Source organism: Narcine bancroftii, chromosome 2 (assembly GCF_036971445.1).
Source record: "Narcine bancroftii isolate sNarBan1 chromosome 2, sNarBan1.hap1, whole genome shotgun sequence".
Classification (NCBI taxonomy): domain Eukaryota; kingdom Metazoa; phylum Chordata; class Chondrichthyes; order Torpediniformes; family Narcinidae; genus Narcine; species Narcine bancroftii.
In genome coordinates, this window is record NC_091470.1 from 365,986,278 (window position 1) to 366,000,306 (window position 14,029).

General features: G+C 40.5%; 1 protein-coding gene and 1 long non-coding RNA gene across 10 annotated transcripts in view; one reads left to right on the forward strand and one right to left on the reverse strand.

The window, feature by feature from the left end:
* Positions 1-14,029, forward strand: part of stk3 (serine/threonine kinase 3 (STE20 homolog, yeast)) — a 564,172-nt gene that overhangs the window by 139,989 nt on the left and 410,154 nt on the right. Inside the window, exon 1 of one of the 9 annotated variants that reach the window (XM_069922530.1) lies at positions 2,480-2,518. The exons of the other annotated variants lie outside the window; for them this stretch is intronic. Coding sequence (XP_069778631.1) covers positions 2,495-2,518 — 24 coding nt within the window. The 5' untranslated portion in view covers positions 2,480-2,494. Of the gene's footprint in view, positions 1-2,479; positions 2,519-14,029 lie in introns of those variants that run through there. 9 annotated transcript variants of the gene reach the window in all.
* The window catches only part of LOC138755836 (uncharacterized), a 32,388-nt gene continuing 19,798 nt past the window's right edge, over positions 1,440-14,029 (reverse strand). Inside the window, exons 3-4 of the long non-coding RNA XR_011352585.1 lie at positions 5,254-5,349; positions 1,440-2,938 (exon numbers count right to left, since the gene is read on the reverse strand). This is a non-coding gene — a long non-coding RNA (uncharacterized lncRNA). The remainder of the gene's footprint in view (positions 2,939-5,253; positions 5,350-14,029) is intronic.

Below are 14,029 nucleotides of genomic sequence, written 5' to 3' on the forward strand. Positions count from 1 at the left end.
CCGTCAGTTGTGGTCTGCATATGTATGTATATAGACCCTTCCTCCTTATCGGAGGGGTTTCCTGGGGATCAGATTCACTTTTATACCCCTTCACTGTCTGCTGAATAGAAGCATCAGTAGTAATGTTATACCATCTATCCCGCTGCCTCCATGGAGGGCATTGCCCTAAAAAAGGCCTGCTGGCTGTTGTCGCTTAGAGGGGGAAGTGGCCTTGGATAACCCGCTTAAATTCCCCCGCATGCCTGTGATAGGGGTGAAACATAACAGGTTCTCTTGCCTGTGCTCTTGGACCTCTGACCATGCCAGCCACTGCCTTCTGCTGTTTATTCAAATCTTTCACCTGTTTGCTGAGATCATCACCAAATAGAAATTTTGTTTCAGGGTTAGATGGTCTGCATAAATGAGCGTATCTTACATTTAGGTCGGGCTTAATCAGCTCCTTCCTGAAGGCATTCAGTTCATAGTTTACATGGGATAACAGCCGCACAGCGTCTTGTTGGGTCTCCGATAAATTGTGTGAGAGCGTATGTGCGAATGCAGTGATACCTTTAACCAGTGACCTGTGTAGTCTTTGCAATTTCATGTCTTTTGCCCTTGTGGGAACATTCAAATTTTCCCATATTGTGGGGTTTACCTTGGGCACCTCCAATAGAGGGCAGTTTACAGGACAGGGGTACTTCTTGATGGATTCTTCTAGTACCGTTCGATACCATACAAGCCATTGACCCCGCAATATCATCCTCTAGTGTCTGACCGATAGCCTTCGGTGCTACAAACTTTGCGGCAATAATCGGTATATGGCTCTCATCCTGACTGGCCTGAGCAGTATATTGGTGACTTGGCTTCCATTACCGTCCCTTCATTGTCCCATGCCTAATCATAAATGCCCTCCTCATGTTTTGATGTGGTCGGAAACATACTCACCATGGGTGTCACCATTTCCTCCAATTTATTCAGAGGACTTACAATTTCGTCACTGGTCGAGGGCTCTGCTCTCTGTCAGGCCTTACTCTTGACCCCGATCGAGTAGGTGCCTGTCATACAGAGACCACGCCCTTTTTTTTACGGCTGGCAGTTATTCTTGCCCATCGAACAGGCAGCTTCGCTACGTGATGTGTTAGGTTTATATCAGGTCTTACCTGCTCTTGTGCTGGGTACTCCCCTTTGCTGCTGCTCGATGTACTGAGGTCCAATCACCTCATGCAGCGGCCTAACGGTATCACTGCTTGTTTTTTGAGATCCCGACTTCCATGAAGCCAGTTGGTGCAGCCAGACTTGGAATCCACCTTCAGCGAAGGTAGATCGACATCGCTGCTATCGTTTTCAGACCCCAACTTCAACAAAGCTAAGTCAGTGTAGCCAGCCTTGGGCCCCACCTTTGCTCTACTGCGATCTCCCATTGATTCAGCGCTTTTTTACCCACGTACTAAAAACGCGTTCTGCTCCTCGCAAGTTAATGGCTGTGCATACATGGATGGGATCTCTCACTTTGGCGAACCAACATACATTGCGAAGAATAATAGTGAACTTTATTTATCTCCAGGTTAAAGTGATTTCATTGAGTCTGGTAGATATTGCAGTTTTCAAGGTGCATCCTTGGTCTGGAGAGGCTTTCAGGTTATTTTAATTCCTCCACTGATGGGAATAAACTGTTCTATAATTCAAGTTTCTTGAGTGGCTTGAAGATCTCTTTGTAATTAGAAAAGTTAGTACTTACAAAAAAAAAGTTTCAAGTAATTAATAATAATGTGGCACATCCAGGCCTAATCAGTTACATTGCTGTTTTTAACATTTGTAATCTCAGTTCATTATTTATATTGCTGATTTAAATTTGCCCTTTCACTTTATCAGAAAAAACATTTTTTTTTCCTGTGTATGGATGATGGAAGAGTTTAAATCATCCATCCTAATGTATAGTCAAGTCAAGTCACCTTTCTTTATCGTTCACACCATGCTTGCATGGTAAAGAAGAGACCATGTTTCTCCAGGACCATGGAGCATATTTACATAAATATAAGTTAGAATAGAAATTCAACACATTGAAATAATAAAATATTAAGATGTATACAGTAAAAGCCCACAGTACACTATCCTCATATGCTCTGGGAATTCAGGAACCTGATAGCTTAAGGGGGAAAAATCTGTTACCCAATCTGGATATAAGGGCCCGAGTGCTACGGTACCTTCTATTAGATGGCAGTTTATGTGGGGGATGTGTGGAGTCCTTCTTAATGTTTATTGCCTTTCGCTTACATTGAAAGTTGTCGATGTTTTTAATGGTAGAAAGAAAGCCCCCAATAATAATTTTCGCTAACTTCACTATTCTCTGCAGGGTCTTGCGGTCCGAGGTAGTACAGCTTCCAAATCAAGCAGTGATGCAGTTGCACAGAATACTCTCGATACATCCTTTGCAGAATGTAGTGAGGATGGCGGGTGGGAGATGAACTTCCTCAGCCTTCGCAGGAAGTAGAGGCACTGCTGGGCTTTCTTGGCTATGGAGCTGGTGTTAAGGGGCCAGGTGAGATTCTCCACCAAGTACTTGGTACTTTTAACGACCTCAACAATTAAGCCATCAATGATCAGCGGAGCGTGGTCCAACCCCCTGGGCCCTCCTGAAGTCCACAGCTATCTCCTTTGTTTTATTATTGTTCAGATACAGGTTGTTGGCTTTGCACCAGTTCGTTAAATTTAACAACTGCACCTCATCTTTGTATGCTGACTCCTCATTCTTACTCATAAGGCCCACCACGGTCGTGTCGTCAGCACACTTGATGATGTAGTTTGAGCTGTTATAATATCAATGATGCATGATCAATTACACAAAGTCTGAAAGTTGCTGAAACTGAAGGCTTCTGTTTACAAGAGATGAACAGCATTCTGTGTTGGTTGCTCACACTGATCCAGACTCGAACTGGAGGCAGGCTTGTGGCATGACAACCTTTGTGGGGAAGAAAGGGGAGAAGTCACAAGCTGGCCAGTGAGAGCAGGGTCAACCAGGAAAGGTCAAGTTATTTACATATGACAAATATGTATAATAGTGGTTTCACCACATTCACCCCCTTTTTTAAAAAAGAAAGTCCCAAGGTGACTGTTGTGGTTAGCCTCTTCTCATAAGTTCAGTCTGTCTGGTGTTGTGACTGGTGTATCCCTGTCCAGGGGTTGGTAGTGGTCTCCATCGGTTCTGGCTGGTCCATCCTAGTTGGCCTGACAGGGGTACTTGGCTGGGCTGAGGGGGTGGGGATGTGCAAGTGTCAACTGTTGGATTGGCAGGAGTGGTGAGGGTTGGAAAGTTGGGGCCAGGAGAGCTGGAGGGGGAGGGCGTACCTGTCAGCTGGTTGGAGGAAGGGGGTCCAGATGCTCCTGCGTGTGCCATGTCCAGAATAGATACCGTGTCCTCGTGCCCATCCAGGAATGCCACATAGGCATATTGTGAAGCAGATGGATCCTCTCGACCAGAGGGTCAGACCTGTGTGTCCTCACGAACTTACGGAGTAGGATGAATATCAGCTAGGGGTAGGCAAGCTTGTTCCTGATGCTGATATCCTGGGGAATGTGAACAGTCTCTCATGAGGTGGCCGTACACAGGAGGGACCAGATAGTATGGAGAGGCTCCAGGAGAACCTATTGCCAGTGGGGGACAGGGAGGCCCTTTGACTTTAAGTCCAGTAGTACTGCCTTCCAGACTGTGCCATTCTCGTTCTCCACCTGGCCTTTCCCTTTGGGGTTATAGCTGGTGGTCCGGCTAGAGGCAATGCTCTTGGACAGCAAATACTGACGCAACTTGTCGTTCATAAAGGACGAATCCCTATCGCTGTGGATGTAGCAGGGGTATCCAAAAATGGTGAACAGATTGTTCAGAGCCTTTATGACGGTAGCTACAGTCATATCCGGGCAGGAAATGGCAAATGGGAACCGCGAGTGCTCATCGATGATGTTGATGAAGTACACATTGCAGTTCATAGAGGGTAGGGGGCCTTTGAAGTTCATACTTAGATATTCAAAGGGGCGAGTGGTCTTGGTCTTGATCAGGTGTGACTGCTCAGGCTGGTAGAGGCGTGGTTTACACTCCGTGCAGACCCAGCAATTTTTGGTCAGAGTCCTGATATCCTTGATGGAGTAGGGGAGATTACAGGCCTTGATAAAGTGGAAAAAAAAGGGTTATCCTGGAGTGACAGAAAAGAGGTACAAGGACTGCTTAAAGAAATCTCTTGGTGCCTGCCACATTGACCACCGCCAGTGGGCTGATATCGCCTCCAACCGTGCATCTTGGCGCCTCACAGTTCGGCGGGCAGCAACTTCCTTTGAAGAAGACCGCAGAGCTCACCTCTCTGACAAAAGACAAAGGAGGAAAAACCCAACACCCAACCCCAACCCACCAATTTTCCTTTGCAACCGTGCCTGCCTGTCCCGCATCAGACTTGTCAGTCACCAATGAGCCTGTAGCTGACGTGGACATACCCCTCCATAAATCTTCGTCCGCGAAGCCAAGCCAAAGAAAGAGACCTAAAATGACAGATGATGGGAACAGAAGGAAGAACTCCTGTTTGCTGGAGAAGGTGGGGGTTTTGCAAGACATGAGTCACATGCTCTCTTTGGAGTTGCAGTTGGTTGAGAGAGAGCTGAGTTAACAGCTCAGTCAGTCAGTCAGTGTGACAGGCAACTGAAAAGTACAATCCAGGGAAAACGGTTTGAAACTGATGAAAGCAAGTTCCAGAGCAGTAGATGGCTGGAAGTGCTATCTGTTTGATGTTTCTCTTGAAATAGAGGAAGGAATGGAACTCTGTGGTAGCTTGAAGAAAGAAGTTACCATCTAGAAGACCCTGATGGGGCAAGTTTCATCAGCAAGACACTGAGGTGACCAGTGGTGGTACCTCAGTTGTGGAAATCCTGGAGCAACAAATATCTCTGCAAACCCTACAAGAATCTTCCTGAGCGGTAAACATTGACCTTTCAAGCACCAAGCCTGGTGAACTTTATACATGTTAAATTCTGTGCACGGTATGGTGATTGCCTGCAACCAGAGAACTTGGAAGAGGGAGAAGTGAGATTGAACTGTGAACCAAAGAACTTTTCATGTTTAAAGTTGATTAAAAATAACTTGTTTTAAAATCCAAGTTTTTCACCACTTGTTTGTTGAATACCTATTGCTGCTGGGTTTTTGGGTCCTTTGGGGTCGTAACACTGCATAGGCGCTTGCAAATTCAAGATGTCTGGGAGCTATAACATGCAGGGAGCTATAAGATAGTGGATTACCTGCTGTGCTGTTGCATTAAGATCCAGATTGAATCCAGCTGTGAACTGAGATGTTGAGTAATTTCCCCTGCACTTAGTACTTTCTCCAAGTCAGATCTGATTTTTAAAAAAAGTTATGAACAATCAAGGTGTAGTTTCGGAATTTTAAATTATTTACATGTTTTCAACTTTTTCTTTGTTTTAACATTGAAATGCTTGATAATTTTTTAATGATTTTAAAACATTTTTTGAATGTTTCAGGATATCAAAAATATTTCGTCATGGGATCCTAGAATTGAATATTACAGAAAACATCTATGCCAACCTTTTTGCCCTCTTATAGTAATCCCATTTGCCCGCATTGGTCTGTATCCTTCTCATTCTTGACAATTTAAATGTTCGTCTAAATGTCTGTTAAATGTAAGGAAAAAAATAGCGGTGCTTCCAGAGCTGCTGTAATGGCAGCGCTCAGAACCACAGAAAATGAAGGGAGGAGACACAGCATTACCTCATTGGTCCAGCCTCTCAGTCCGACAGCTGATGGCTCCACACAGGCTTTAAATGGCCTGTTAAAGGAGCCAACGGTGGTTTATTTTAAAATTCTGTGACTGCAGGGTCCTTACCCAAGATAGCGGTGCCTATGATCAGCAGTGGCTTTGAGGTGTTACAGACTCCAGGGAAGAAGACTGTTGCAGGGGACCTGAAAACGAGGAGAGCACCCCTAGTTTGAGAAGGAAAAGTAGGGGAGTCAACCCACGGGATGGTGACCACGGTGGCAGAATAGAAAGAGGCTCTGAGGCTGAAGAACTTGAAGTGAGGAACCCAAGCAGGCTCTGGGCTGGTGGCAGTTGCAGTCAAGGGACTTGCACCAGGCTGCAGACTGCTGGAGACTGGCTAAGGGGTTCCAGGTATTAGATCTAAGATGCGAGAGGGTGCTGAGGGCACTGAAGGCTTCCTGATTGTGTCGGAGATTTGGATCTGGAGTTCAGGATGCCAATGGTTTGGAATGAAAAGGCTAAGTTGCTGCAGAAGCACTGAAGGTGAATCCATGGACTCTCAGTTGGCGCTTTCAAATTCCAGCACCCAGGAAGCCCTCTTGGGACCCAGGTGAGATTACTGGGTAGTGTATGCCTCTGGTGCACCTTTCAAATAGCAGACTAACCTACCTGTTAAATTGCCAACATTGCAATTTAAGGGGGATTCCGTCCCTGCGATGACATGGTGGGTGACGCATCACACAGCTACAGGGAATCCCCTCATCTCTATGTTCTTTCTGATCCCTTTCTGCTTAAAGTTGAGAGTAACTGGGTGAGCCATTTCCCCTGTCAAATATGCAGAGGAGGATAATTTTACTGGGTTCCATGACCACCTCCGAGGTAGGTCTAGGACCCAGGTAAATTTTGACTGGACTTGCCCTGTTCGGCCCTTTCAAATAGCCCTGCCCCTGGGTATTTAACCTAATAAATTGCCCGGTTAACCCCATTTTATAAGGCAATTTGAAAGGGATTAATGTCTCTGGCAACCTCCCTTTTGGTTCTCTTTCTCTGACTGTGAAGGTGGCGAATAATTTGTGCTTTTGGCGAATCTTTGTCTGCCTTATGGTAGACTAAAGAAAATTTTGTGTAATATCACATTTTTTGTTTTATTACATAACAATAAAAGAATCTTGAAAACCTAAATTTTCTTTCTCCATCAACATCTTTGGCAGTGAGTTGTAGATATCAACTACTCTGTATTTAAAAAAAAACTTTCCCCTCAAATGCCCTTTAAAATTTCTTTTATCCTCACTTTAACAGGTGGCCTCTTGTTTTTGATACTCTCTACTTAGAGTAGTCAAAATCTTTTTCCCAAATCTATGTTTCTTATTTTATACATCTCCATGAGGTCACCCTTCCATTGCCTTTGATCCAGGGAAAACAATCCTAGCCTATACAGTCTCTTAACATAATGAAAGTCCTTCAGTCCAGGCAAGATCCTGATGAATCTCCTCTGCAGTCTCTCCAGTATAACCTTACTCTTCCTGAATTGTGGTGATTGCAACTGCATACCACACTGCACTCTCAGAGCTGAAAATTTGCGCCAACATTTTGTAGTAATATATCACTGGGGTAAATCATCTCCATACATTTGTTTATTCTGCATTGATTTAGATTTATTTTCTTTCCTGTAGTGAGAATAAAAGAGTATGTCATAATGGATGGAGTTTTGGAAAACTATGGTAATGAGTTGGATGTGTGTATTTAAAATAAAATTATTGGAACTATTCCAAAGGGAAAAAATCTAAAAAAGAGGGAATAGCAAAAACCTATCATAAAGATTTGTACAATAAACCAGCAATACATCTGTAAATGTAGTCATGAAGTGTTTTGGAGCACTGATACAGGCTTTAGCACAACTTGTCCATGCCAACCAAGTTATCTACTAAGCTGGTCCCATTTGCCAGCATTTAGCCCATACCTCTCAAAACATTTCATGTTCATGTACTTGCCTAAATGTCTTAAACATTGCAATTGCACCCGCCTCTACCACTCTCTCTGGAAGCTTGTTCTGTATATCCACCACTTTTGTTTGAAGAGGGTGCTGTCCCTCAGGTCTCTTTTAAATCTTTCCCCTGTCACCTAAAATCTATGCCCCATAGCTTTAAATTCCCTACCCTCAGAAAAAGACTGACTGCACTCAACAATAATTTTTTTCAAAAGGTTTGCTTCCTGAAAAAAAATTGGGGGTTATGATAAACAAGTTCAAGCTGAATGCAAAGATAATTTCAGATTTGCTGAATTACGTAGGAAGCTGGAGAAGCCTTATATTAACTTTTATTGAATTTAGCATATTTAATGGAATAATGATGCTGAAACATGGCGTTTGTTCAACTGACCTAAAAATATTTTGCTGCTGATTTTTGTTTGTACTCAGCATCTGATGCCTCCCGTGTCAGTGCCAACAATAGACGGCCAGCATTGATGAATTGCAGTTGCCCTAATGCAGCTTTCGATGGTCTCAATGTCCTAGGGAAACCTTTCACCCTGTTTGTCACTGACTGCACCAATATCAACTAGGAAGAAGTTCAAATGCAAATGCAGAAAATAAATTTTCAGTCATGTTGCACTTTCATATTTTGTATGTTTTTATTTGAATATTTTATTTTTGTATTTTTTTCAGAAGTATACATAATAAAATCTTCAATAACACAATATATTAAACTTTTCTTACAAACAACACTAAAAACAAAACAGACCCTCCCTCCCTCTCCCCTTCTATACATACAGATCTGCACACCGTCAGAGCTTGCATATCTTTTAAATAAATAGAATGCAGTTGGGGAAATCACCTTTTGGTATGTTTCTGTTTGGGCCTTTATGTGGTCTAGGTATCACTGCCAGATCTTAACAAAAGTGTCATACTTATTTTTTAAATTATAGGTATTTTTTCCCCCCATAGATATTCCGGAGTCCATCGTGCTATAAGTAGAGGGAGTTGGACTTCCAAGTGATTGCTATACATTTTTTTGCTTCCGCCAGTGCATTTTATAAATGAGATTTGATATTTAGTCAATTTGTTGCTTATTTCAATAAAATTGCCGAGTAGATATAGTTCCGGGTTGCCCACGAAGGCCATTCCTGTTATCCTGGTTAATTTTTCTGCTATATCTTGCCAAAATAGCCTCACCATTTTGCTACATGTAGTATGTAGAAAAATTCCTGTTTTAGTCCCACATCTGAAACACATCTCTGAAATTTCTGCTTTTATCTAACTTCTATGGAGTAAGATATAATTGGTGTAAAAAATTATACTGAACTAGTCCATATTTTACATTTATAATTGATGTCATACTGTCCATGCACCAATTTGACCAGCTTCTTTTTGGGATTACTACACCCAAGTCTGACTCCCATCTTTTCCTTGACCTCTGTAAACCTGGTTTTGCACTTTCACTTTTGCGTGTTTTCCCAATCCATACTGTTTGTTCCATTTCACTAGTTTCACGTGGGGTCAACGCTGGACCCCATCTTTTTCTTAGGAATGATCTTAGCTGTATAAAACGATAGAAGGTCCCATTGGCCACTCATATTTATGTTTTAGTTGTACGAAGGATAAAAGATGTTCCTTCTGTGTAACAGTCTTTAATATATGTTATTCCTTTTTCATATCATGCATTATTCTGTTGCTTCTGTTTATAGGAAATAACACATTTTTATACAGTGGTTCCTTTATTGATATACCTACTTTGTTTCCTATACATTCATCAATTTCCTCCTACATTCTGATCATATGTATTAGTATGCGGTTATCTGCCTTTTTTATTATTGATTCCTTTGCTTCCCCCGCCCTCATTGAGTACATTCTCATTTGATTCCAAGGTGGGGGGGGCTGTCTTCCACAATTAAGGCTGTGAGAAATCTAGCCTGTGCATCGAGGTAGTATTTTTTAAAGTCCTGAAGTTTAAATCCTCCAATGTCAGTTTTTCCAATGCAATTCTTGGTACCTTGTTATTCTATAGGAACTGTTTAATATGATTATTTCATAATTTAAATATGTTTTTAGGTAATGGAATAGGCAGCGATTAAAAAGATATTGTCGTCTTGGTATTACTTTCATTTTGATGCAATTAACCCTTCCCTCTAAAGTAATCGGCAAATCTCTCAATTTCTGCAGATCTTTTTCTATCTTCCCCATAAGAAGAACAAAATTTAGTTTATTTAGATTCTGTAGATTATTGTCGGTTGTTATTCTGAGATATTTTATTCTATCAGTCTTCCATTTAAATTTACTTCCTTTTTGATACCTTTCTCATTCTAAATGTATCAATGGCATTATCTCACTTTTGTCCATATTTATTTTACAGCCAGATGCTCTTCCATATTTTCTAATGTTCCTTGTAATTTTTCCAAAAATTTAACTGTCCAATTTAAAGCCCTTTATATCAGGATCCATTCTTATTATCTCTGCAAGCAGTTCAATCACTTGTATAAAAAGTGCTGGGGACAGGGGGCATCCCTGGCTACTCGATCTACTCAAGGGAAACACTGCTGACTATTGGTTATAATTTTAGCTTGTGAATGATGGAAAGTTTTTATCCAGTTTATAAATGTTTTTTCTATGGCAAATTTTTCCAGTGTTTTAAACAGAAAGGGCCATTCCAAATAGTTGAATGCCTTTTCTGTATCCAGAGAGACTGTAATACTTGGATTCAGTTCGAATTTTATATTATATTAAATTATATTATTATATTAAATAACTATCCTAGCCTATTTGAGGAATGTCTTCCTTTAACAAATCCTACCCGGTCTGTTTGTATCAGTTTTGATAGATATTATCAAAACTTATTAGCTAACGTTTTTGCGAGTATCAGCATTTAACATGAAAATTAGTTTATATGATATTTTTATTGGGTTTACATTTAGTAGTACTGTAAAAATAGCATTTGAGAATGATTCCACGAGGGTCTGTATCTCTACTACTTAGTATTGTATCTTAGCTTTTTCTTCCAGTAGTCTTTATCCTCTTGTAGTCCTGTTCTTTGATTTTTTTCTAATTCTATAATATCTTTCTCCAAACTGTTTATATATGCCATATATTCTCTCAAGATTTTTCTATAGGATATTATTTGTCCCCTCAAGTGTGTCACATATCAAAATTAGTAGATGGCTGATTTGTTTCACAAAATATTTCTATCTGTCTCTTGATAAACTTGCAAAAGTCTGTTCTTTTAAGTAACATGGCATTGAGATGCCATCTGTATACATTTTCTTGTGTTTGCATTATTGCAATAGTTAATGTTAGTGGTGTGATCTGATAAAAGCCTCACTAGCTAATCTGTTTATATCACTACTTTTTAGCTGGGCAGACATTTAAAAATAAATCAGTCCTTGTTTATGAATCGTGTACCCTTGAGTAAAAGGAATAGTCTCTCTGTGGGATTTAATTGCCTCCATATATTGATAAGATTTAGATGCTTCATATATGAAATGGTGATTTTTGACATGTTGCCTAGATGACAGAGAAAGATTAAGGAGACAGGGACTTTATTCATTGGAATGTAGATGGCTGAGAGGGGATTTGATAGAGGTATTTAAAATTATGAAGGGAATAGATAGAGTAGACGTAAATAGACTCTTTCCCCTGAGGGCAGGGGAGGTTGGAACAAGAGGGCATGTTAAGGGTAAAGGGGCAAAACTTTAGGTGAAATATTAAAGGATGCTTTTCACTCAGAGAGTGGTGGCAGAATGGAATGATCTTCCAAAAGAGATAGTTGCTGTAGGGTCCCTTCTGTCATTTAAGAGAAGGTTGGTTGTGTACATGGATGTGAGGGGTTGGAGGGTTATGGGCGGAGAGCAGGAGGGGGAAGCTAGTGGAGTTGTTCAAGTGAACTGGCGTGGACTTGAAGGGCCGACATGGCCTGTTTCCACGCCGTAAACAGTTATATGGTTATATAGTTATATGGTTAGTGTTTCTGCAGATTTACCTAATATTGGCTCCAAAGAAAAATTAAAATCTACTTCGACCAATATATTTTGTCTTCCCTCTGCTGTTTTTAAGAAGGTATCCTTCATAAAGGCTTCACCTTTATTGCGACATAGATATTCATAAGTTTCCATGCTTCTTCATAAATTTTACAATGTGCCATTACATATCTTCTGGCCCAGCAATTGATGTGCCTTTTATTAATACTGGCATATTTTATTAATTTGAATCGCTATTTCTCTTGCCTTTAAATCAAATAGAAGATGATATTATTTCTCCCACCCATCCTCTCTTCAATTTATCATATTCCAATTTAGTACGATGCATTTTCTGCAGAGAGATTATATCTACTTTAATTTCTTTAGGTATGCCAAGACCATTTTTCTTTTCGCTTTCCCATTTAACCTGTTAATATTAAGACTATAAACTATAGTGTTTTATCCATTCCATTTTACAAACAAATATTGCATAACGATAAAATCTTTCCAACATTTTCCAAATAATACTGTCGCATTTCCCTTTTAAGAAACATACACATTTCTTCTTTAAAAATGCACACACACACACACACACACACACACACACACACACACACACACACACACACACACACACACACACGGTGACGTAAGCAGTAAAATTTGGAAGCACGTGAAAAGAAGAACCACTCCCTTTAGTGCCATTTTTAAAAACCGCACCTCTCCTGGTGCCATTTTTCCCCTTAGATCGGAGTTCCCACCCTGCCACTTTCCTTTCAACTTTCATTTCTCTCTAGAGCTCTCCATGTATATTATGATGATTTATTTTTCTTTTAGATGGTTCAATACTTTTTTCAGTTAGTCCCATTTTAAAACTGTCTTCTCAGTCTTTTTATCTGGCAGCTTTAATCTTTTCACAGCTTTTGTAAAAATTCTTCCACTTCTTCCTTATTCTTGAAAATTCTTCTCTTGCCTTCTGAGACATCAATCCTTAGCTTCGCTTGGTAAATTATTGAGTATTTTAAGTTTTTTGGATCGCAGTTGTCTCTTTACTTTGCCAATTTCTTTTCTTTGTTGACCAAAGCAGGGCTAAAGTCCTGGAAAAACATTATTTTTTCGTAGTCTACCATTAATGGGTCATTGTTATTTTTTTGAATATTCACATGTTCCTCCCAAGATCTCATCCTGATTCTGGTAACTTAAAAGTCTTACCAGGACCGGTCGTGGTTGTTGATCGCCAGTTCTTCTGGGTCCGAGGGTCTGGTGTGCCCTTTCAATTTGCAGGCTTGCATTTAGCTTGTTTTGCCCCAGCAGTTGTTGGATCCATGTTTCAAAAAAGCTCACCCCTTGATTCCTTCTTTTAGTCAATTTATTACACCTGCTGAAATTATCCATATGGTTGATCTTGTCCATCATTCCTTTTCTGTCTGTTTCCCATGTTTTTGCTTTTTCTTTTAGTCTTTAGACTGTCTTTTGTTTTGTCCAGCTCAGCCTCCGCTAGCGTCATTCGTTCCTTTAAGTCTTAAAAATTTCCTTAATTTCCAATATCATTTCCGATATGTCTCTTGTAGCTGATTCAACACTCGTAAAGTGAATGCATAAAGTTTCCATCTTGTTCAAGATGTTGGCTATATCTTGGATCAACTCCCAAGCTCTGCCGGGTTCAGCCGGTCCCATGGTCCCTTCTGTGCCACTCCTCATCGGGCTTTCACTCTATGTTCCTGGCTGAGCTGCTGTTTCTTCAGTTTTTGTTTTAGGTTGCCATGGCTGTTTGTTATTAGTTTTATCCATTTTTGATGATGAAATTCTGATATTGAGCTTTGAAACTGTATTTTTAATACTTTCCTTGGAGAGCTCCTTCAGAAAATATCTGTTCAGATCCTCTGCATTGCCACGCCGCATAATTTTGTATTCTTTTTAAAAAATTTTTCACATTATGAACCATACTGACCAAAATACACACAAACATTTCCCTCTTGAATATACACAGTGACATTTTCTCTGCTTTCCCCCCTCCCTTCCCTCCCTCCTTCACCCCCCTCCCCACCCACTCAACGTTTAACATACAAGATACAATAAACCCATTAAACAATGTCATCACACAATGAAAATAAACAAGAAATTTGTGTCATCCACTTTTACATACTGGGTCAATTCATTTCGTCTTCTCCTTCTGTCATTTTAGGTGGTATTGAAGTCAACTTAAAATGTGACATTAAATCACAAAAATAGGTTATATTTAAAAAATGGTACATGATAGGAACATTTTAAGATGATTTTTGTGATCAGCAGCCCAAAATCCATAAAATACACCCAAAAGCGTTCAGGAAGCAAAATCTTTGTTGTCCAGTGCCGAT